This window comes from Onthophagus taurus, chromosome 6 (assembly GCF_036711975.1).
Source record: "Onthophagus taurus isolate NC chromosome 6, IU_Otau_3.0, whole genome shotgun sequence".
Taxonomy (NCBI): Eukaryota; Metazoa; Arthropoda; class Insecta; order Coleoptera; family Scarabaeidae; genus Onthophagus; species Onthophagus taurus.
The window spans coordinates 46,456-68,356 of record NC_091971.1 but is presented as its reverse complement, the minus strand read 5'-3'; the positions used below and the strand labels follow the sequence as shown (position 1 = coordinate 68,356).

The 21,901-nt window shown below is 32.5% G+C and overlaps 2 protein-coding genes across 2 annotated transcripts; both read right to left on the bottom strand.

Annotated features, from left to right (window-relative positions):
- Positions 1 to 128: 128 nt before the first annotated feature.
- LOC111415703 (serine hydrolase-like protein) lies at positions 129 to 1,626 on the bottom strand. The gene is made up of 2 exons (XM_023047522.2): positions 1,059 to 1,626; positions 129 to 1,007 (listed from the first exon to the last, which is right to left on the bottom strand). The coding sequence occupies exons 1-2, from the start codon at positions 1,105 to 1,107 to the stop codon at positions 178 to 180; spliced, it is 879 nt and encodes a 292-aa protein (XP_022903290.2). The 5' UTR covers positions 1,108 to 1,626; the 3' UTR covers positions 129 to 177.
- A 1,586-nt stretch (positions 1,627 to 3,212) lies between these two features.
- Positions 3,213 to 14,647, bottom strand: LOC111415713 (limbic system-associated membrane protein-like). Its single transcript, XM_023047532.2, has 9 exons — positions 14,384 to 14,647; positions 9,595 to 9,717; positions 6,795 to 6,995; positions 6,039 to 6,311; positions 5,882 to 5,979; positions 5,492 to 5,666; positions 4,990 to 5,430; positions 3,928 to 3,975; positions 3,213 to 3,866 (listed from the first exon to the last, which is right to left on the bottom strand). Exons 1-9 carry the CDS (start codon positions 14,433 to 14,435, stop codon positions 3,745 to 3,747), a joined length of 1,533 nt encoding a protein of 510 aa, XP_022903300.2. The 5' UTR covers positions 14,436 to 14,647; the 3' UTR covers positions 3,213 to 3,744.
- Between the last annotated feature and the right edge of the window lie 7,254 nt (positions 14,648 to 21,901).

Sequence of the window (21,901 nt, the reverse complement as noted above, 5' to 3'; positions counted from 1 at the left end):
GTAACTAAATTCTTTTTATTTATATTTATAAATGTTTTTAATTGTTTTTACTTAACGTTTTTTTGTGTTATGAAGTGAATCTAACTTCAGGTGATTTATTTTATGTCAAAAGTAATTCAAATAAATAATTAGTTACAGAAGTTTTTATTTACATTTACATATAAATTAATTATATAATTAATTTAATAAAAACTTCTCGATATGATTAGAAACTTTTTCTGGTTGCGTATGATGTATATGATGATCCCCGTCGATAATAATTCGATGTTCCTTGAATAAATCCAAATAAGGAATCATGTATTTAAAAATTTTGGTGCTTATATCTAAAGTATACGATGTGTACAATACTAAAATATCACATTTTAACGGTTTCTTTTCCAATAATTCAGTCACATAATTAAAACTTAACGATGGTTGAACCAAAGCTTTATATCTCCCATCGGTGGTAAACATATACTTCTTTTCGCCAACTTTTTCCACCATCCTCCTCACCAATTGCTCACCACATTTATAATTTAAAACCCCCAAAGGTCTTCTTCTTATAACCTTTTTCACCGCTTCTTTATAAGTATAAGACTTTCGATTTTCAGGTTTAAAATTAATATATTTCATTAATAAAGCGTTTGCTTCTTCAATTCTCGTTAAATATGTACCTGGTGGATTAACAAAAGTATAAGTTGAATCGATTAAAACTATTTTTACAACTTTTTCTGGTTTTAATTGAGCATACAGAGGTAATAAAGTTGCAGAAATTCCATGTCCGATTAAAATATATTTATCTTGTTTCAATTCGTCTAAGATTATTTGCAAAGTCATCAATAAATGGGTGTATTCTATGGGGAGGGTTCTTGGAAAATGAGAGGAAAGCCCATGACCTGGTAAATCAATACAAATATAATTGAAACGTTGCGGGAGGAGAGGGATTAATGTATCAAATGATCCAGCGTTGTCGTTTAAGCCATGAATTAAGATTATGGGGAAATTGTTTGAATCACCCCATGATTTTGCTGAAAAAATGAATACTGAAAATATTTCTTTTAATTAAATAACTAACAAACCTGCTACGAATCCCCAAGGGACTTTAATTTTAATTTCTTCCCAATTCATACAACTATAAATACGGCTTGCAACAATCGTCGGTTTTGTCAAATGATAACTAAATTTAAAATACGAGTTTCTATTGATAATGTAATACGCGAGGGTCTAAAGGTCTGGTTTAAGTGTAAAATTGTGTTTGTCGAGTCATTACGAAGTTATACAACTTAAAAAACAGTTGTAAATAATTTGTGATTCCAAAAAAAGTTTTATCTCATTTTTGCCACCGCAAATTAAACAAACGACTTGTAATCTGAACAGAAAATTGGTTAGTTATTTTTTTATTTCTTATTTGTAGTTCACTGCTAATAAATTTATAACACCTAAAAAATTAGAGAAAAAAATTAAAGGTAAAGAAAATGACATAAAGTTGGGTTATATTTTCAATTATAATTAATTTACGATGGAAAAACCATTTCGTGGAAACTTAAATCTCTTTTTTTTAAATACAAAGTTGATATAATATTCAAAAACATATTCTGTTGAGGATATCATTGTTTAATCAAAATTTTCCCTTAAAAATTGATTATTTCTTGTGAAGGAATGCAACTGGTAGTTTTGAAATGTCAAAATTACGATTTAGTTTGGGTGGTTCCCACTAGATGGATGGAGTAACTGTTTAAAGGAGAAAGTAATTTTTTGATAAAGATTGAAATGATCTCAATAAGAATTAAAAATTCTTTAATTTGATACTGAACATGATATATTTGAGTTAAAAAAGTTAGGCTATAAACTATCAAATGTCAAATAATTGCCATTTAGTTTTGCTAAAAATTAAGATATCTCGATAACGGTTGGACATATGTAAATAGGTCGAGTTTGGGTTCATTTTAAAGGATTTTTAATTTTCTATCTATTTATGTTAAAATAGACACTTAAAACACCTTTATGACTAAAAAGTTTTTCTGAACTTTTGAACTGAAACGAATTGTTTGATTTTAATAATCTGTTCTAACGTCAAAATTAATTACCACTGAAATATTTTATTATAGTGATTATTGGGTTGGTTTCTATTTGGTAATCATTTGCGCCTTGTTTACTTTTATTAATTAAAATTAATTTTCAATTAAAAAATAAAACAATATCCGTGTATGTACAAGGTAAAATAGAATAACCTGACCTATCTTAAATACCCTCTTACATGGTACAAAGATTTTTATTACAACCTCCCTTGGAACACAGGTTCATTATGTTCTAGCTCGATGGAATATTACACGGTCCGAACCCTCAACCCCTTTATTACGAGCCATTCAAAAAGCCGCGGCAGCTCAAAGCGTCTACTTAGCAAACCAAACAAAATCCTTTTTAACTTCTTTTCAAACCCCTTTAAATTCTTTAAACCAAAAAAAAAACCTTTATTATTCGCATAAAGCAAATCGATTGAGTTTTTTTTTTAACATTGATTTATTAGAATCTTTGAAGTTTTTAGAACTTTTACTTCTTTGGCACTCAAAATAGTTTTTGTGTCGAGATAAAATTTAATTTAAACTTAAGTGATTTACGCGGTCGTCTCTCTTTTGGGTTTGTTGGAGCAAAACTTTTCGGTGGAATTTCGAACCGAACAATGGAATGTAGTAACTCCTTCGAATCTTTTATCTCGTTTTGATTCTTTTCTTATTTGTATGAAAGATTTTTTTATTAATTAATAAATAAGAAGAAAACATAAATAACTAGTCTATTAAATAGTTGAGTTCTTGTTTTCTTCATCTAGTTTACATTCTTTCTTGTACACTATTTGGTTCTAATTATTTCCTCGCCCATCCGAGAAAGGACATCTAAATGCAAATTTTCCAACGGCAGGCGAAACTATTTGGACGACGACAGGGTTTGTAAACAGGGGCGTTAAAATGAAATAAAAAAGTAAAAAGGTTCGGTTTCGGGGAGAGCCGGATATTTATTATTCGAAGCTTGAACGTTGTTGTGCTTCTCTATTCGGATTTGGCTTAGAATTGCAAAAGCTCCTCGGCGGTGTTTTGTGTCTTTGTTACTGGTTGTTTTACTAAAAATGTCCTCTAACGAAAACCGGAACGTGATACGTTTTTGTAAATGAAGTTAACTATCTGTAAATGTTTCCTTTATAACGAGATATAATAATAAATAAAAAAATAGAATTCTTTTATAATATAAATATTTTTTATTCTCTTTTTAAATCATTTTCAGTTCTTTTTTTGTACGACATACAAACTTAAAATTATTACCTTATCTCTATAAGTTTTATAGCTACATTACATTTACATCAATCATTTAAATTGAATATGTTTATAGGTTTATTTGTTTAAATTAATTAATTAATAGTGCGACATTTAAAGCTCCTTCGTATTTATTTTTTATATAACAATTATCCATTTAATTAACTTATTTACATTTCAAAGTCTTTAAATCCATAATTCTTTCCGGCATTTCCTGTTTCTTTCTCACTACTTGGACCCCCTTTATTAATAAATAAAAAAAAGAATCACTCAAGTTGGGAAAATCGCATCGATCACCGCTTTTTAACCGTCAGCTGATTCTGACATGCCACCCTCAAATTGCGAATAATGACGAATACGAAGTGCTTCAGTCATCCGTTAAGTGCTGCTCTCTTAACGGAATCTCTATTTTTTTTGCTCTCGATTACTGATTTTTTATTAAATTTGGAACAAATATTTATTAACGTGAAAGAAAAAATAATACATTAAAAAGGGGTATTATTAAGATTGAATTTAATTGGGGCTTTAATGGCTTGGCGTTATTAAAATATATTCGTGGTTCGAAATCATGGATTTCATTCTCTGGAAGATTAAAAAATTAATAAATAAATATATCCTTTACAATTAATTTTTAATAACTTACCGTTGTAGATATGTCCTGGTGTTTGAGGTCGTTCTGGATAATTCATATCTGAAGTAAAAAGGAAATTAATAATAATTTAAACGAAAAATGTAAATACCCAATAAAAATGTTTTTATGATTTCAAAAAAGCCTGAAAGTGTGATTACAGAAAAGAAATTTGATCAAAAATGTTACAACAAGGTATGGTGTAAAGTTGCAGTTTAATAAAAAGTTGGAAACTATTACAACTTAACATAAGAACTGTTTGTAGTTGTTTGTTAGTACTCTCTAGTCTTCTCCAAGCAGATTGTAATCTTATCTTTTGTTTTTTTAGTCTTTTGCCAACAGTATCTAGCATTGAGGAACCAATAAGTCGTATTTTGAAAACAGTATCTGTTCTTTTCAAGCAGGTCGTAGTCTTTAACAACTCTTTAGAGAACAGTATATCGCCTTTCCAAGTGGATAGTAGTCTTTTCTATCTGTATCTAGCGTTTTGGAAGCGTAAACTACAACAGTATGTGTAGTATCTAGGTATACCTACTGATATAAACTGTCCGTTTAAAGTTCTTGTATTAATACAAAATTACTTAGGTTGCCAAACCGCGCCCTCTGAGCATACATACGAAGTAAATATGCATTCTCAGTTTCGCAAAGCACGTTGGGGCAAAGAGTATAGTCTAGTTTACAACGTTGTTCTGGAAAACGAATATGTCCAAACTTAAGTTTGGTGAGAACTGAAAATCTATGTGATGCATACATTCATTCCCGTACGCCGGCGTGGAAATAAAATAAACTCGGAAGATAAATTGAAAATACTTCCGAACTTGCCAAATTTAATTATATTTGCTCGGTACGGGATTTGCATATTAACAGTTTCATCATCAGTCGAATTAAATCAATTAAATTTATAACGGAGTTATTAAAATTTAGAATTAAGTTGAAAATTAAAACCAATAAAAAATTATTTAATAAACTAGCAATACCAAGCGAAAATTTTCAGAATGTTCAACTAAAGTTAATATAAAATTGTAATAAAAAAGTATAACAAAATCTCGAAGAAATCACATTAAATTTATCTCAAACCTGTATCTGCAGTTTGAAAGGTGAACGGTTCGGAAATTGGACTCCATCCATACCGGTTACGTGCCTCCACTTTCGCCTCATAATTTTGTCCCGGTTTCAAACCTTTGATGACGTAGCTCATCGACTGAACACCCGGAAACTGGGAGACCGGATTCGCTTGCAGGATTACGTCCCTCCAATCGGTTCTTCTATCGTTAAATTGATGTTGATATCCGTAACCAACGTTCATCGTGGATTCTTTCACGACGGTAGTCCGTCTTTGACTCTGGTGATGAAGCGGCTGAGGATACCCATCTGCGTGACCTAAATTGTCTGGTAAACGTCTGAAAAGTAATTTGTATTCTTGTATCGGACTGAACGATTCTACAGCCCAGGTTATATTGTAACTATCGCGATATAATCCTCTTGATGCGCTACTAAATTTTGCGGAATTTGGTATTCCTTTAACAAAATTTTTTTTTTAATTAAGGAGTGATATTTTTTTTTTTAATTAAAATTTTACCTGTTAATTGAACTGTTTTTCTTGTTTTACCTAAAGGATTGTCGGCGGCGCAAGTGTAATTACCAAAATCGGAACGATGCACCTTTCTTATAACTAAAGTATGTCGAGAACCGCGTGATTGCATAATTCGTTGTTCGGTTGTGTCTAATTGCATCGTATCTCTATACCAAAGTACCTAAAACATGGTCAAAATTGTTGAAGATAGTAGAACGTGCCCGGAAATTAAGTTGGCGCCCGAAATCCCATTAATGACCGTTCAAAGTGTTATTAAAGAGCTATTAAACGGGGTAGTTTAAGCGGAGCGAGTCATTAATTTTCTAATTATGAATTTTCGGAAAACGCCAGACAGCACTAGACTTTCAATTTTAATTAAAAAGATGGGCGTGTTACCTCCGGTTGACTTTCGCCGTGAACTATGCAAACTAGTTGAGCTTCGAATCCTTCACCTGAATGTACAATTGGTCGTTCTACTGTAATTTCAGGAGGATCTAAAAAGAAAATAAAATTTTATTAATAACAAATGTTCTTTTATCATATAACTTCTTACACATAACATGTAAAAGAATTTGTTCTATAATCGGTTCACCAATTCCATTATTAGCGGAACATTGATAAGTTCCGGCTTGATGTCTATCGACATTTTGAAGTGTAATCGATGGTGTAACCAACATTTGATCCCCACTCGGCAACAGGTTGTTCTTTCGTGTCCACGTAACTTTGGGATTCGGATTTCCGATCGCTCGACATTCCAAAATAACCGTTGTTCCTTTTTTCGCCTCCACACGTCCGTTTGCGGTAATATATTGTATCTTTGGCGGAACTGAAACCATTTAAATACACAAACACAAATAATGTGGATTAAGCATTTATTGATTAATGATGATTTTGTTCTCTTGATAGATATAGCATAGTAGACGAGATTTACACTGGACTAGGTGAAATATCAACAAAGAGGTAAGCATATTTGGTGAACTGTAAAATTGGCTTTGCATTTCGAAACGAAAACGAACACTATATCGTCAAATACGAAACAGTTCCGATTCCACATGAAATAATTCAGGCCGTTTGTACGGGAAGTTAATTAGTTTGCGGTGAGGGTTGTCGATAGAATCGTGAGTAGAGTTAAAATGATGGTTAAACAAGGGGACAATGCATTCTGCTAAGTCTGTGTTATTCTAGTGTTAATTTTTGTTTTCTGATGGTTAATGTTTAAGCATTTAAGAGAAATCTTCATTCTTAATGATAAACAATCAAATATTTGAGAAAAACAATAAAAAAGAATGCGGTGAGATTTTCAACAAACCTAAAACTTCTAAAGTATGTGTGATTTCCCTCGGTTCCAACGTCCCAATTTGACAAACGTAATCTCCAGCATCCTGAGCTTCCACCGACTTGATTTCCAAGTTATAACCGTTCATGAGGTTTATACGCGAGTCTGGAGACACTTTTACGCTGCCCGCTGAAAGAACCGCAATTCCTTTCTTCCAAGCCAAAATGTAATGACCTATTAAAATAAAGTATAGTAAAATATTTTTAATTCATACTATTAATATTATTTATTTAATACATCAGTATATTTAAGTATAAATGTTAGCGCTCAAAGATAGAATCCAACTCGGGTTATTCCTCAAGTTACTCTACTCCATGTCGTTAGAAAAACGGGGGGTATTCCCAGAGTTGTATATACATTGTATAAATCAAGGACGGTAGTTCTAATTTTAATTGTTATTCAGCGTTAGATTGTTGTATATTTTTCGGATTTAGCAGAACGTGTCTCAAGACGGCTAAATCCAAATGTTTCTAGTTCTAGGTCTACTATTAGTTCTAGTGACAGTGTTAGTGTGATTGCGAAATTTATGTAATATCGATGCGTGTAATTTGGAGGTGTATTGCACCTACGAATTGAGGACATTCAATAAAAATGTTGAACTTGCAAATTAGTTTATGTTTAATTCGAATAATATTAAGTTTTAAAATTTTAGTCTAGTATATGTAATCGTAGAGTAAGAATGAATAAATAGAACGTTGTAACGAAACAATCTTTCAATTCCATCACCATCTAATTTAATTTATTGAGATAACTATCAACGGTTATCACAAGTGTAAAATTAGAAGTAACACCAGACCTAGAACTACAGACATTTTAAATCATGAAAATTTTTCATATAATAGACGTTTTCCCATAACATACATTCCCTCCCCCGTATTAGTCCGTTATATCGATGTTTCACTGTACCTTGAGACAATAAAATATTAACTTATAAAATAATATTTAGTTATTTATACTTGCAAGTTTGTATTTTGATAAGGTGTAGATATAAAATGTGTGGTGTGTCTAAGGTGTATTTTAGTTCGTGTCGTAAATCATAAAATAATAATAATAATGCTGGGGAAGTTAGGTTGGGATCTACCATCGGTTCACGTGAAGGTAAAATAATTTTACATGAAAATGATGCACGCACAACGTGGATTGTAATAAATTTTGTTTCTTGCTCGAGATTCTTTAAAATTACGTCGGAAAATTTTATAAAATAAAAAGGATATATATTTTATTGCAATATCTGAAAGAATCTTAATTATCTGTGCGGAAAAAATTTTTTTTTGAATTATTGAATCAGTTCCACACATTTTGAATCGTGATCCAATGATACATTCAGTATTGATTAGTTCACTTGGTTCTTGTAAATGTGTTTGGTAGTGGACTCTACATAAACAAGGTGTGTGTGTTCCCTAAAGGAAGAAGTAACGATGTGTTAAACGTGATTTGGAGGCTCAAGGGAACAAAGCTGCGTTATCCGCACTAACACTCCCAATTTAGTGATGTGCAAGTTCATCGCGTATGAATTTGAAAGTTTCAGTGCGAATTTTTTATCCTGTTGACAGCCAAAATCTAATATATGTGCTTTCGGATAGGATATCTTTTATGCATTAAAATGCGTTCGTCGATCAGTTGGTTTGCCAAAAATCTAGTATATTATTGGTTATCACGAGGATTAAATATTTAGTAAGATCCATGATATGTTATGATTGTTTCGCAAGAAGAAGATATTAAAATTGGATAAATAATTGTCTGACAGATGAATAACATGATAGCACTGTGATGATAATGATAAATTACAATAAAATTATGGCGGGAGGGTTCTACCCATTAATGCACAAGCAACAAATGAAGTTTGTGTGTATATTAAGTTACCTAACTTCTATGCTTACAGAAGCATTTACTTATTCTATTGGTGCTATTGTTCTTACGTTGGCGATAACTTTTCGATACAATAACTTTCACCCAATAAAGTTAAATACTGCAAAATTCGATTTATAACTTTCTTATTATTGCAGAGCTAAAACAAGATCAATAAGTGAATCAATCAATCTTATTTTGCGGTTTTGACAATTATTTCTATCTCTATTATTATTGATAATTTTCGTTAATAATCGTTTATTTATTTAAAACTGACTGCAATTATATGAAGTATAACCTCAAAACTATAATAAAAAGCATAATGAGGCAAAAATAAATCGTTATATCGTTTTTAGAATTGGTGCTTCAAAGAGAAACAAACTAAAAGCTCGGTTCAAAGCAAAACCGAAAGAATGAAAAGACATGATGGGAGCGCAATAAAATTTCCCTTCGAGAGTGAAACATCAACGCACACCGCCCATCTAATTTCCCGGGCAACAAAGAACCCTACGGTAAAGTAGTTTCGACAGAGTTTATAATTAAAAAAGTTCCGGGTTGGATCCGACTGGATGAAGGGACCATATGATACCATCATCTCTCAAATGCCCGAAAACGAAACTAGAGTGGTTTTCGAAACTGGACCAATCGTTTGTACCATTTAATTATTCATTTTTGAGGGTTAGTTACTGAGTTTATGAAAACTAAGTTCAACTGTACTACATTTTGATAAAATTTTTTTTGAATAAATGAATACTTTTTTATATAAAATTGATGTTAAATTGTAATAAATTGTAGAATTTATTATTTGGGATGTTTGGGAAAAGAAAAAATAAAAAAAAAGGAAAAGGGATAAATGTGATCAGACTCTTTGGTGTTACTCTGTTAAAGCGAAACCCCTTTTAGCTAAACGGCTTTAGACACTTACCAGGATTAGCCACTTCACATGGAAGAACGACAGTTTCCTTCTCTGTGACCTTGAAAAGTTGGCTGGACGTGAGAAACATCGGTAAACTTGCTGGATCCACTTTCGGATTATCCCCCAAAGAATCTAAAAGAAAACCAAAAATAAATAAATCGACTTTTTAATCATTAAAAACTCTTCGTTATTAAAACGTTAAAAAAAGATTTCTTTCTTGTTCCAATTAAAATTGAAACGATTTCCGTTGGTTTTTATTTTTTAGGTCGTCTAAAAATCTTGTGGAAATTGTTTTAATTTTTTCAACAAAAGTCTTTGTAAAAGTAAATAATAAACGAGACGGCTGCAAATAGCATTATCACCATTTCTCCTCCTTTAAATTTTCCTTCTGAGGGTATCTTCCCGCGTTGGGAATTCAACAACTGTTAATTAATTACTCGTCGAGCGAAAGCAAACACTCGAATAAGTTTCAACCAGCTTTCATTATTAATTATTTACATGCGTTTTGACGCTAAAAACGTAAAAACCGAAAAGAAATATCTTCTTAAAAATCTGTTTATATCAGAACCGAACCAAGCACGAATTGAAATCCTGTAGTAATGAGGACTCAAAGAGGGACACATAATGAACTATTTGTCGTACTACAATAAGCCTTGAAGTCCTCCTTACAGAGTATTTGCCGGTAGGGCATGAAAAGCGGAAAGACTGCACAATTTTCGTTTCTATTGTTATCCTTTGGTTCCGTTTTTCCTTTAAAAAGGCATATTCAACGGTTCAATTGCTAATTAGGTTCGTTCTGCATTTCGTATGGTTTGCGTGCTTTACACGGAATCGTTTCTAAAATCGTTCCCTTTTGTTATGATAATCGTCAGAAATAACCTCGATTTTATTACCAAAGAAAGTAATTACCACCGCAATTATAAACTGTACTGGGATATTTATCGTTTTAAATACAGGAAAACTACCCGAGTTCTTTATACGATGTAAAGATCAAGGACGGTAGTTCTAGAGCTAGCTTAAATATTGACAAAAATACGAAAATATGAAAATTTAACTCGGAAATCAGAGCATTTTACAAAAAGACTTTTAGAACAAAAGTTGTAGCAAATTTTATTCCTAACAATATTGCTCTTTTTCACTTGTACTCTTAGCAAGCACCCCAACCCTTTTCTGTTTTCTGTACTCTTTTAGATGCAATATCTTGTGTTGTGCAAGCAGTAAATAGTCTTCAGCCAGTAATATTGTAATCTTCTGTAAGTAGTCTTCTAGCCTTGTACAAACAATAAGTATTCTCCAAGTAGTTAGTATTCGTTTGGCAACAATGTGTGGTCTTCTTCAAGAACTTAGTAGTGTTTTGGCAGCAGCATATATTCTTCTGAAAGCAATAAGTGGTCTTCTGCCAACAGTATCTGGCTTTCTCCAAGCAGTTAACAGTCTTTCTAACAATATTTAACATTTTGAAAGTAGTCAGTAGTCTTTTAGAAAGAGTATCTTGTTTTTTCAAGCAGATAATAATCCCTCCCCGCTAGCAGCTTCTGAAAGTAATCTTTTCTAGCAGTATCTAACGTTCTGGAAGCAGTAAGTAGGTGTTTTTTTAGTAACAGTATCTATCTAAGCAGTTTGTAATGGGTTGCCGTTGTTATATATTTTTCATTGAATTAAAAGAACTAATACTAGACCTAAAAGTAGTAAGTTTCGGGGATTAACCGGGGTTGTACGTCTGTAGAGGTATTAGTCCGTGATATCGAGGTTTTACTATAAGTACAACCGCAATTATAAACTATACTGAGATATTTATCGTTTTAAATATTTGGAATAAAGAGATAAAGTTGATATTCATTTTGCATGAGGCGTTAACTGAAACATGTGTGGAGTGCCACAGATAAAGCCCTAGTTTCGTGTGCAAAATTTGCATTTCAAGAAGAAGTATACGCTGGGGATGTGGAGATTGCCCGGGATACGAATATCACCAGTTTAAACTGGTCTTATTACGGGTTCCAGAAGAGTTTTCCCCATGTGAATATAAATTTGAAAAGTTGTACCTGTGCGTTACAACTTATACGCTCTCCTATATCCATAAAATTTATTCCAAATAAACTTTAAAAAAATGATGTTTTTATTCACAACAATTTGTGTTATCGTTAAAATTCTCTCTTGTTGTCCATTGGGACTATCGCGTGTTACTCGGATGTCAAATGCAAACTGCAATTTCGATCATGGACACACACACAAATCAGGTGTGTGGTTCTGATGGCGAACTGCCGATAATTATCGGTCAATGTCCCATAAGTGGTGACAATCGCGAGGGGTGTTGGTTAATGGGACAGTGACGCGATTCAATCGGGTCCCAGTGATTTGCGGTCGTCGACGAGGCGCAATTTCCGCAGTTGTCCGATCGGAAAACAATCACCCAACCACCCCCTTAGTACATGTTAATCCGTTGTTTATCTTCCGCCAACGATTAGTAAAAATTACTACAACGTTCCAGGTAGCAATAAAAAGATAGATCGATTTTTAACCCTTTCAAATTATGGTGGAGGCGCCGGGAAAATACAAAAAATAGACCGTTCACGTAAAAACTGTTCAAAGTGCGAACATTATTTTTAGAAAAGAAAATTCTAAGAACCATGAAAATCGCTATATAACTCCTGAGATTGTAAACACAAGAACCTTTCCTTCGAGCATTAAAACTTATTAATAATTCCTACTTTAAAAGCTTCCGTAACCCGTTTCCACTTGAAATAGTGTTTAAAAGAAGTTGTATCTTGAGATGGTACATAATTCGAGTGTTTTTAACATTTTCTTTTTAAAAAGTTTCAAGGTAATAAATTTTTCCTAAAAAAAAATTTTTTTAGATATTTATTATTTTTTTCTTCGAAAAATGAGGGAAGTGTTATTAGATAGTGGAAAATGAACGTGGAAGGTTGCGCAGAGTCAAATTAGTGTCCCCTCCACTTTCAGAATTTTCATTATCGTTCCTGGCGTGGAAAATTAACACAGCGAGCGCGTCTTTCCCGGTATTTTCGCTCTCTAACTTCGCTTGTTGTATAACGACATTTTAATATAAATTTAATTTGCATCTTAAATTTTTAAGGATGTTTACAGGAAATGATTATTTTTTCATTTTAAAACAAAACATCATAAATTCTGTATTTCAGTGATTCTAAAATGGTGCGTAGAGGCGCTCGGGAGTAATGCAAGGGCTTCGCCCTTCTTTTCTTTCCACGTTTCTTTTTTTCTAGGGGAAAAGAAATTAAATAAATAGCTATGTAAAGTAATAACACGTACTGTACAAGATAAAGATGAATATAATAATTTTAACAAAAATACAAGTTTTAATGATTGTAATGCACAGTTAAAAAATAAGGTTCATCAAAATAAATGTACATAACTTTATTTCCCATAACCACATTTCCAAATGTCAAATTATACAAATATTTAGAAATTTATACTAAATAATTATACAAAACACTTTTTCGTCAACTATTAGATAGTAGCAAAAATTACTTTGCAAGTCTAGGACTTGCCTGGTTATTACTAAGCAGACAACCACCAATACAACCGCGTACGGCCTTTTACCTATATTTAAACATTTATCAAAAACCAACCTGCACCCTTAATTTTATTATAATGTCACAGAATATATATTATATAGAAGAAAAACTCGCTTTCGTAGCTACAATCGCACATTTTTCACTGCGCAGTGTTCCGTCAAATGTGTTTAAACGTGTTTAAGTTCATTTTTCGTACTTTTTTAAATAAATCATCTTACTTACTATAAATCCTTTTTTAATTGAAAACTTAATATTTTTAAAATTCTGTTTTTGAAACTTAAAACTACATCTTATTAATCATAAAAACAATTATGCAAATTTAGTTCTCCTCTTCAAGGTTATTAGAGAAGTTGTAATAGGTTTCGAAGAGGGGGTGTGGTGAGGGGGGTAGTATTCAACAATCCTTTTGTGTTTGCTAAATGAATTAATTTCAAAGCTAAATCCTTCGTTGAAATTATGGAAGTTATATCGTCCCAACCGAATTATGAGAATCCATTAAAATTTCTATTCCCCCGCGCTGCCATAGAATAAAGTAAATGGGATAAAACTGAAAAAATCGAATGAAATGGAAGTTTAAAAAAGGGTTGAAACGATAAACGTAAAATTCAACCACTCTCTTCAATTCTAAATAGTGCGACCAATTAGCGGGTAAACGCGAAGGTAGGAAAGTTGGAAAATGGAACGAGAGAAAATTATTTTATAACTCGACCAATGAATTTGAAGTGGTCCGCTTTTCACGGTTAATTGGATCAAATGCAAAGTGCTTTTACGCCAACCCACACCAAGTCCGGAAACTACCCGGCAATGGCATCCCTAAAAACTCAACTACAATTTTTATAATCTACAGTAATTGGTGGCTTTATGAGTTCACTTAAGTTTCGAAGAGGCGTCGAAAGAAAATTTGATTATATTTACGAAAAATATTAAATTGAGTGATAAAATAATTTTGTTTGGGGAAAAAAATAAAAAAATAATAACATTTTTGGTTTATTTTATGAAAACAGTGTGAAATAATACTAAAACAAATATTTATTTGGAGATAAAACACAAACAAAACGAACACGAACGCAGTATTGATGTAATAATAACAATAACAATGGGAGGTGGTACCTAAATTATGGAAATGTTGAAGAGCTTTTGTGAAAACAATTTTTACTAATTGAATTGTTAAGTAAAAATATTAACGATAATATCTGGATTGTTTAAATTTAAATTAATTAAATTTTGATGTAATAAAAACATACCTTGAATAAACGATGTCACCACCAAATACCATATAAAAATATCAAAAGTCATTTTCAAAAAGTCACCTTCACTGAATTAACATTAAAAAATTAAAATTCATATCATTAAACAATAACAATAATAAAGTAGTACAATAAAAAAATGCTTTTATTAAAACTTTTCTTATCAATCAACTTTTGAAACTTATTTTCACCGCCACGAATACGCTTATTTTTCCCTACCCCTTTGTATTTGGAAAATTGTTTGTTGGATGACCGATGATTCTAAACTGAAATGGTTTTCGCGCTCGCCGTTCGAAACCGGAGTAAAACCGGAGCGGTAATCGGAGGAGCATGCGCCCTTTCTTCGGTTTCTAGGCGCTTATTATCTGCTCGAGTCGATCCTTCGCGCCTCGAATGAATATTTAAACTTGTCAAATATCTTTCGGGAATTACTTTATCGTCGGTGCGAAATTGCTTGATGGATGGTCGAGGAAGTAAAGTAGATTGGGAAACAGAGAAGCGTTCCTTGCCAAGTTCTTCATTGGAGGCTAACTATCCTACTATGTTAACGTTGGGGTGGAAAGTTCTTATAAAACTTGAATAAAGCTTGTGGCTTTAGTCAAAAACTTTTCTTTTCTTTGTAATATTTGCTCGCAATAAATTGTAAAAAAATTAAGAATCATTTTGACATCTACGTGCATAACCAACCTTGCCTAAGGGAGTAGCATCCTTTTGAATTTGTAGATTTTTCTGATGCAATAATGACCTAAGTGATTTAATTTCCAATTTTTTGCTAGATAGCATCAGCTACTCTTTATGTGACTAAGCAAAAACGAGACAACTCCTAGAGCTACTCTCATTTTTATGTATGGAAAAAAAACAAATAATACCCAGAGTAGAATGATAAGAGTAGAAGTGAAATGAGTGCAAAATTGGAAAGTGCAGAATGAAGCCGGTTGGAAAAAAGTATTGAAAAAATCATTGGGCTTGGAAGCAAAGTCAAGATATATACTGGGAAGGTTGTTTGACTTATTGGGAATCAAGTTCAGACAAATTTCGGAGGAATCAACGAAATGTGGAGGAAAAAGTTTTGCATCGCTTTATAGGATATCTGGGAAACGGGTTGAACTGATTACAAAAAACCTTTCAACTCTTTCCTCATCCCTATGGAAAATGATAAAGAAAAAAAATGTTTGCAAATGGCGATGCCGATAGTGGCAGAAGATTCGTTATAGATTTGTACTCAGATGTTAAAGGTCGTGATTTTTACAAAATTTTTTTTCTGTGGCAACTTGAATATCAAATTTAGTTATCCAAACTCTGATAGATGTCAGAATTATGGTTCATCAAAGATGTCGGTTACGTAATACAAAAATAAAGCGTCTTTTGATAACATAAAGTACTACCTACGACATTATAGAGAACAGTAAAAGAAATGATATATACTTATTAATTACGAAGAATAATGTATTCATGTACGACATAAAGTGGATAAATCAAGGGATTATTAAGCGCTGTGAAACCATTTTGCTGTTAACGCCACGAAAAGTTAAAATAATGGGGGCGGAGCAGCTAAACGCAACGTTGTCTATCGATGCCGTACCAACACTATACCCAGTATACAACAATCCAACTTCGCTGAAAGTTGCAAAATGTAATAACGTCACGATTTTGGCACAGATATACGCGGGGAAAACAAAATGCATTTCTAAATAGCATTAAAGTCAGATACTCGTTTTGCTTCAAAAAACGATAGTGAAATTACAGAGACGGAAATATCTCGAAGACGAGTTGTAATATTTTTTTTGATGATCATATTATTTTTTTTTCTATTATATTACAACGTTCAAAGCGTTTTTTGTTTTTATCATTTGTTTGTTCTTTCCACAATTCCGTGCAGTAATGAGGTTGCTCCAAGACTTAGGGTCCTCACCGGCAATCAGTGGAGATGGGAGGGGCTCCTAATGATATAGTATTATTCAAATAACAAAAATTTACATACGAAAAGGTTAATTATCTAAACGTTTTTTAAATTTTAATAATTTCTATTTGATTCTAAAAGAAGTTATTTTGTTATTGCAGTAAAACCTCGATATAACGGACTAATATGGGGGAAGGGAATGTCCGTTATGGCCACAAGTTCTTTATGTGAAAAATTTTTAATTTGCACTTTAAACTGATTGAATGAACAATTTTAATGCATACAAAGTCGAATAGGTATCTTTTAGTTCTAGTATTAGTTCGATGAAAAATATACAATTATCTAGAACTAACACTAGACCTAGAACTAGAATCCTAGTGTTAGTTCTTGGTTCAGTGTTCTAAAATTTTTTGTTGAAAATCTATGATTTGTAAACGATATAAATCTTCTAAAAATTCAAAGCTCTTTGAAAAACATTCGATCCTAAATCAATACCTACCACGATACGACATACATTTTTTGATATATCGTTACTGGTTTTGCGAATAACGACGCCGCAGTTTCCGCTATACTAAAGCATATTTCACCTTTTGACATGTCGAACGTGACACCATCTATAATTCTGATTGTTTTTTTTTGTCTACAATCCCCCGAAAAATATTACCACTACATTTTCTGTCTTTTAATTAAAACAATTTTCGAAACGCAATCAAAATCGTTCAAACACGATATGATAAAAGGGAGAGGGAGAATTTGAAACGCAACTCTCCATCTTCTGTCCATTATTCAGAGATTGGTGGCGTTGAACGCACTAGCGAGAGATTCACCCCGTTTTTGGTCTAATAAATACATCAGAGTCAATCGAACCGGATGGAATTATTGCCGGTCGTTTCCGATAAAGTAGGTCTTTCGCATGGTCGAACCAAAACGTCCTAATTGCACATAGCACCAGTATACGGACCTTAGCCTCGTCGGTGTAAACAATCGCGTATGCGAGTTGCACAATAATAAATCAACCCCGTGCTAATCTAAAGCACTCCCTTCGCCAAAGTCCGTTGCTTTAGAATAATGCCCTTACTAATTATTATACGTTACGACCAGTTACCACGAAAGGAGAAACCAACTTCCATAACCCTTAACAAACCTGACGAAAATATATTTAAATCACGTGTATAATTACGAATATTAAATTTACTACTTTATTGATTTTAATTTGAAATATTATTGATGTTTTGGCTTGTATCTGATGTAGTTGTTCTTTAGCATTGTGTTGAAAACTAAATGGTATCAAGTTCGCAAGGGTTGTTGTATAGTTCATCATCAGGGTGGAGTTTCGAAACTGCGAGGTTCAACTTTACGAGGGACGAACGATTCGGATCCGCGCCCGCCATTTCCTAACTTGTAATCATAGTTTGACAATTTCTAACGCTATTATGAAACCTAAATTAAGCACAAAGTAAATTTTGCATTCAATTACGGTCATCCTTCTCACTATGTCAATCTCAAAATTCCACATTTAATTAAAAAGTATTTCAACAAATTTTATATTGCGTAAAAATAAATTTTTAAAACTGAAACGAGAATTCTTTTTGAAGAAGAAATGATACGAATCGAGGTAGTTACTGACATGACCTTTGCATTTTGTTCATTTATTTGTAGGCTATAGCTGCTGACTGAACCTATCAGTGCTGTATAAGTTCCTAAGATCTGTGATAAGTTTGGAGACAATGTCATTTATTTTGTAATCTTGAAATGTTGAAGCTATATAGGCCATTATATAGTTTGGACCGTACCATGCTGTCATAAGCGGATTTGTAGTTGAGGACCATATTTACTGTGTCGATGTTATGTGTTCACCAAGATCTGGTGTATAACAATTGTTGGTTAATATAAAGAAGTAGTCTTTCACATAGTATACATTGGAGAATAATTCTTATGGATAGAGCAAATGATCCCAAAAGGAGTGGAACCTCGGACATATTTTCTTTAGTCCACATTTGCTGTATAACTCACTACATTAACTACATAAAATAACAGTTTTTAACTTTAATTCTCAATTGTAAAAATTAAAAGAAATGGAAATAAATAATTAGATTAAAAAAGTCTTTTTATTAAATAATATTTATTGATAAAAATGAACATATCCTCAAATTTTTCTTTACTGGTTGGATGATTCGAAACTAATTATAACCTTTATAACTTTTTGGATGGCGGTTGTCTCAGCCTTGTATTTTTCCAGTATCTGTATGTCCCAGAGTGTGAAAATCTAAAGTCTTCAAGTTCCAATAGCACAGCGTTAAATCATTGTTACCTAGGTCGATTTCGTTTCGAAAGGCCGTTTCTCCTGTCCTTGTTAACACGAACCCTGTTTCTCACTGGGACTCGTACCCACAGTTTTCCGCAAGGTTCTTCAGGTTTCCAGGGTCCACCAACTTAAAGATGAGAATCAGAATTGATTAAAAGAATTGATTCACTACTCTACTAATAATGCAAGAATCGCCACAAGTTCTTCCTTGAAAAGAAACTATTTTACAATGGAACAACTAATAACCAAATTTAAAATTTTTGACAATCTTTTCCTTGTGATAAATCAATGAGATCACTGTGATTACCATTACAAAATATTTTATACAGTAACCTTTCAGCTTACATTCCAAGTTTATTAATCAAACAATACACACTAATATCAAATTAATTAGCTTTATGATGTACTGCGTGTTCGAGTAACAACAATAGAGCAAATATCGGAGAATTCCCGACAGAATAATACCCAACCCAGCTTCATTATCACCATTGTAACCATATTTACAACGACTTCACATATTAACTCATTTTCGATCAATTTATTCTATATGATTCAATATCTCTCATTTTATAATTATTAAATGAAAACAATCTAGTCAATTCAGGAAGTCAGAGAAAATCATATCACTTTTTTGCTCTCCTGGATAAATAAAAGTAAATAAAGTTTTTGGCCGTAAATCGACTTGTCTATACTCGTCCGGTTCGAAGTGCATCTGCGTTTTACCGCCGCCGTCGTCGTTGAAGACGAAGAAAATGAATAAAATGTCACGACGCTGTTGGTTCGGGGAAAAGAAAACGACGAAGGAGGCTCTCACGTCGATGTCGTGCAAAAAAGACGAGCCTCGAAGGAACATCTATTCAATGCGGACATCAATTTCAATAAAAATATCGTCGCCGAACGTGGTAAGAAAGTAAGTGTGCGACAGAAACGAGGAAAAAAACAACAAGTAAGTTGTCAAGATGCATTTGTGATGTTTTTGTTAGAAATTTTATTGGTTATTTTTGTATATTTGTAAATATAAAAAAGAATAAAATCGTTCCTTTATACTTAAACGTATAATTAGCCAGCTACATTATTTTAAAACAAGGAGTAGATTGCTCCCGATACTGTATTATTCAGTTCGCGTTTGCGCGATTATTTGCCGAACTGAAACGGTTTGTTACGTGCACGTGCATGAGAGATCGCAGTTAGATCGGTTAAAACCTTTTCAACCCTGCGAAGAAAGGAACTTGTTTTATCGGTATAGAGAGGTTCCGTAATAATTTATCCCCTTTTGATGGGACCACGATGTATTTATAGCCATCCCTCTCTTTTGTGCCCAATTAAAAGAAAAAAATGTATTTAATTTTTACTTAAAATATCTTCAAGAAACGTTTTCATTAAAATAGAAATCCAGAAAATGTCACTTCCGATTGGGATATACGTAAATTTAATAATAACCCTACAACATTAGCCGGGGTCTTTCGAGTTTACGTGTCGTGCTCTGAATACAATTATCCGTAAATTTATTACCTGTCATACCCGAGATTAATTGCGCTTTATATAGTTTAATTACGCTTAAATCGGTTGTAATTTATACACGCACCGTATCTTAAATAATAATACACCGGCGGTATGATTAATTTTAGAAACGATTAAAAACTAAAACATTTTTTTATTAATTTCTTTTACTAAATTATTTACTAAAATATCTTTTGAAATACTAGCGAGGACATTAATGGCCATTAAAATATTTATTTGTAACGTTGAGAACTTAATTATAAATACGTAACCCTTTTAAATAATTAACCCTCGAAAACCGCTTACGTGGAGTGTAAACATTGATGTATAAACCGAGAGACGATTAATAAAATATTTAAATTTGAAATAATAAACGTCGAAACGGTTAGATAAAAAAAAGTGGTGGAGGAGCCGCGCAGATATTTCCGTTATGTTTAAAATAAAATCAAAGAGAATTTAAAAAGCTGCGCGTCATCAATAAATTTGAGCACTCAGTTTCAACATAAAAGAGTAGATAGGTAATAATAAAACATGCTACATCTACCAAATCGGTAGCGGGTAATGCGCGCCCAAACACACACTCAATTCACCATCGCTGTAAATATCAAACGGCCCGTGAAATAATAACTTTACGAGCCAGATTGGTTTAGTACCCCATTCCCGTTTATATTGTGAGTTATACATTGTTTGCCTGCGCGTTAAAATCCGTTAATAACCCGTAATTAACAACACCTTTTGTACCAATTAATGATTTAATAAAATATCATCTCATTAAATTTTCAGTTTCAATTTTCAAATTTTAGTCATTAAATTATTATTATGTAATTTTAGATATAAACTAGAAACTTTTACACAAACAATATGTTCAAACAAGATGTATTTATTATATTTAAATTAATTATTTTTAAACACCTTGCAAACAGATATCAAAAAGGTGAGAAAAGGACCTTAAATGGGTATAAACATCTTTATTACATTCAGAGAATTAGTTTTTCTCTTGAATTCAAGAAGAATCATTAATGTAAAAAAATGCACTCCTACAGAAACAGAAATAGAAATCTTGAATAAACATAAAGGTGACTTAGCTTTGTCAGACACAGATGAAAATCTAGATTTTGAAAATGAACTGCTTCCAAATCATGCTGATGATAATTCTTCTGAAATAGAGGAAAGACCTGGTTGCTGTTCCTGAATATAAGAAAACCGCAGTAAATTATAACTTTTATCCGAACCTCATCGTCAGTTAACAAATTTCAAAAGAAGTGCGAGAAGACCAAATCGATAGCAGTTTCTAAGAACCTCATCCGATGCAAATTAGCAAGTAATGACGTTTAACTACTTAGGGCTGGAATCGTCGAGCATCGGGCAGCTGATGGATGGTGAGGAATCTTGCAAATAAGGCAGCGAGAATATCAGCCTGATATAATATGGCACAACAAATAATTTTGATTTGACATTTTGATAAAAAGATACAAATTGTGTTGCAAAAAAATCATTTTAATCACAAAGGTGATAATGATAATATTTCGATTAAGTGAAAATGAGGTTAACTTAAATAATGGTTAATGTACAAATTAAAATTTTAATTTTTACAAGTTTATAAGTGAAGTTTTCTCGGTGTTAAGAGAAAGAGGAAGTGAGAAAGCTAAATTCTAATGGTAAGCAGACGCTTTCTGCGCGTAGAATTTAAATGGACTACACGTGACGGGGAGCCGACCGAATAATTTATAGACCATTTTAATTTAAACTTCAGTCCCTATTTGAATTTCTAAAAAGCGCGTTCCCGCAGCCTACCAACTCCTTATCTTCA